Below are 2,958 nucleotides of genomic sequence, written 5' to 3'. Positions count from 1 at the left end.
CAGTAACCTTTATGTATCTGACAGTGTGTGTACAGTAACCTTTATTTGTTTGACAGCCTGTGATGAGTGCATCAGTCTTGGACCGGATGATCCGCCATGAAAAGAAGATTGGTTCCGAGTACAGTACAGCAGAAAACTGCATAGAGATACAGGTGCTCATGTTTTACTGTAATTAAAGGTTAAAGTTCAGTTAAGTGAGTGTAATAGATGTTTGTGATTTTTACCACTGGGGATCATGTGTAAATCCAGTTTATCATTTTCAAAAAGATCTAAAATCACAAATTTTTGTTGCCAGTCAGTAGGCTCCAGCAAATTATACAATTTAATTACTTATTTGATGTACGCATAATATATTTTGCTCCTAAGTAAAATTAAATACATGATAATGTTTAATGGTTTGTAGTCAAGCAGTATTCATTTAGTGAAATCTGAAGATATTGTACATGCTTGCTATGGGATTGAAGTTTTCGAGTTGTGCCCATTGCTGATTTTGTAATTTGGGACCAATTGTGATAAGATTTAAATAAATAGTTCCACTGTGTTCCCAGAGACATAACTGGTACGGTCCAGGATGTTGCACTTTATATTATAAAAAGTCTGCAACAAGAATTTCACCAAATGCATGATTTGATGGATTTTGGTAATGAAAAGTGCGATCAGATTTTTGATTGGTTAATCCTCAAATTAAGTCCTAAATAGACATTTGCTCATAAAGGCCAACTATTATTCCTTCCTCCCATCTTGTGTATGGCGTATGTTTGAATAGAATACTGCTGGTCTTTGTTATGATGAAATCAACTTAATCTCCAATAGATTTACTTCAGCAACTGAAGGTCAAACCCAGCTTGAGGCAGATGAGTGTAGGGGATATTTTGATCAGATGTTAGCTATTTTGCCTGTGTACCTTTGTACTTAATGCCCAATTTTTTTTATTTTGTAGTCACTCCAGCAAGCAGCCTTCTTAATGAACATTTGTCATGTGGTTCTGGTGATACAGGACTGGTTCACGGACACTAGCTTTCTTAGGTACTGATAATGTTACTTGTGGAATATTATACTGTTCTATGTGATATAGTTTAGGGATACCCTTATTGTGTTTGAGATTTTCAGCAGTAAGTCTAAATTATACTATCGTAAATTGAGTTTTACTTGTAACATGATCAGGTATAGTTATTAGCTCACCTGCCCAAAGGTACCTACTTGCAGGTGAGCGATACAGGCCCTCTGGGCCTCTTGTATTTATATACCTAAGCAGAGATAATTATGCACAGTACGGTTGCCTACATTCTAATTCATGCAAAGCTATAATTACTGAAAACAGATGTAAAAAATGTATTGTATAACAGTACAGTAAAATGTATTGTATCACAGTACAGTAAAATGTATTGTATCACAGTACAGTAAAATGTATCAAACCAGAGCAGTTTGTCAATACGCATACATAATGACCACTATAAATGAATAAAATCTTCAAAGGGCAACTCAGTATTTAAACTTGAACTATAGTATCTTAGTAACCATGGCTACCATAGTTACCATCATAGAAACCTGCTTCCCCTGTTTTTAGCTCACCTGCCCGAAGGTGTCTGTCAACTTTTCCTTTAAAACGATGAGTCTGGCCTCCCTGGGGTTTGAGGGGCGGGGCCCAATAGGGGAAATATAGGTAAAACCTTTATAATCCTTCTTCTACCATAGGGATTAAGGGATATTATCCTAATTTAGTCTGGAGCATCCTAGGCAAAAGGGACTCAATTTTGTATAAACAGTGGGTCTGGGCCCCCTAGGGGCTGAGGGGGGGCCCAATAGGGGAAATAGAGGATTTTTTTCTCCAACTATGCAAGTGAAGGGATTTAAACCAAATGCAGTCTGAAGCATGCTTAGGGACAAAGGAATCAATTTTGTTTAAACTGAGGTGTGTGGACCCCCTTCTTTGGGGCAGATGAGTGGGTCCAATTAGGGGAAATATAGCCAATTCTTTAAAATCTCTCTTCTTCTGTAGGAATGAAAGGATTTGGTCCATATTTGGTCAGAAGCATCCTTAGGGGAAGGGGAACAAATTTTGTATAAACCGTGGGTCTGGCTCCCCTGGGAGGTGAGGGGCGGGGCCCAATAGGGGAATTATAGCAAATTCTTTAAAATCCTTCTTCTTCTGTAGGAATGAAAGGATTTGTTCCATATTTGGTCAGAAGCATCCTTGGGGGAAGGGGAACCAATTTTATATAAACCATGGGTGTGGCCCCCAGGGGCCTAAGTGGCGGGACCCAATATGGGAAATAAAGCAAATTCTTAAAAATCCCTCTTCTTCTGTAGGAATGAAAGGATTTGTTCCATATTTAATCTGAATCCTCCTTGGGATAAGGGGAACCAATTTTGTATAAACCGTGGGTGTGGCCCCCAGGGGCCTAAGTGGCAGGGCCCAATAGGGGAAATATAGCATATTCTTTAAAATTCTTCTTCTTCTGTAGAATGAAATGATTTGTTCCATATTTGGTCAGAAGCATCATTGGTGGAAGGGGAACCAATTTTGTATAAACCGTGGGTGTGGCCCCCCTGGGGGCTGGGGGGCGGGGCCCAATATGGGAAATATAGCAAATTCTTTAAAATCCTTCTTCTTCTGTAGGAATGAAAGGATTTGGTACATATTTGGTCTGAAGCATTCTTGGGTAAAGGGGAACCAATTTTGTATAAACCGTAGGTCTGGCCCCCCTAGGGGCTGAGGAGCGTGGCCAAACAGGGGAAATATAACAAATTCTTTAAAATCCTTCTTCTTCTGTAGGAATGAAAGGATTTGTTCCATATTTGATCGGAAGCATCCTTGGGACAAGGGGAACCAATTTTGTATAAACCATGGGTGTGGCCCCCCAGGGGCCTGAGGGGTGGGGCCCAATAGGGTAAACATAGCAAATTCTTTAAAATCTTTCTTCTTCTGTAGGAATGAAAGGATTTGTTCCATATTTG

General features: G+C 39.5%; 1 protein-coding gene across 1 annotated transcript in view; it reads left to right on the top strand.

The window, feature by feature from the left end:
- The first annotated feature begins 51 nt into the window (after nucleotides 1-51).
- The window catches only part of LOC110452912 (protein SMG9-like), a 19,321-nt gene continuing 16,414 nt past the window's right edge, over nucleotides 52-2,958 (top strand). Inside the window, exons 1-2 of the mRNA XM_021501666.1 lie at nucleotides 52-152; nucleotides 941-1,026. Coding sequence (XP_021357341.1) covers nucleotides 63-152; nucleotides 941-1,026 — 176 coding nt within the window. The 5' untranslated portion in view covers nucleotides 52-62. The remainder of the gene's footprint in view (nucleotides 153-940; nucleotides 1,027-2,958) is intronic.

The sequence above is a fragment of the Mizuhopecten yessoensis genome, unplaced genomic scaffold (assembly GCF_002113885.1).
Source record: "Mizuhopecten yessoensis strain PY_sf001 unplaced genomic scaffold, ASM211388v2 scaffold785, whole genome shotgun sequence".
In the NCBI taxonomy this organism is placed as follows: Eukaryota; Metazoa; Mollusca; class Bivalvia; order Pectinida; family Pectinidae; genus Mizuhopecten; species Mizuhopecten yessoensis.
This window is presented reverse-complemented; position numbering and strand designations above follow the sequence as displayed.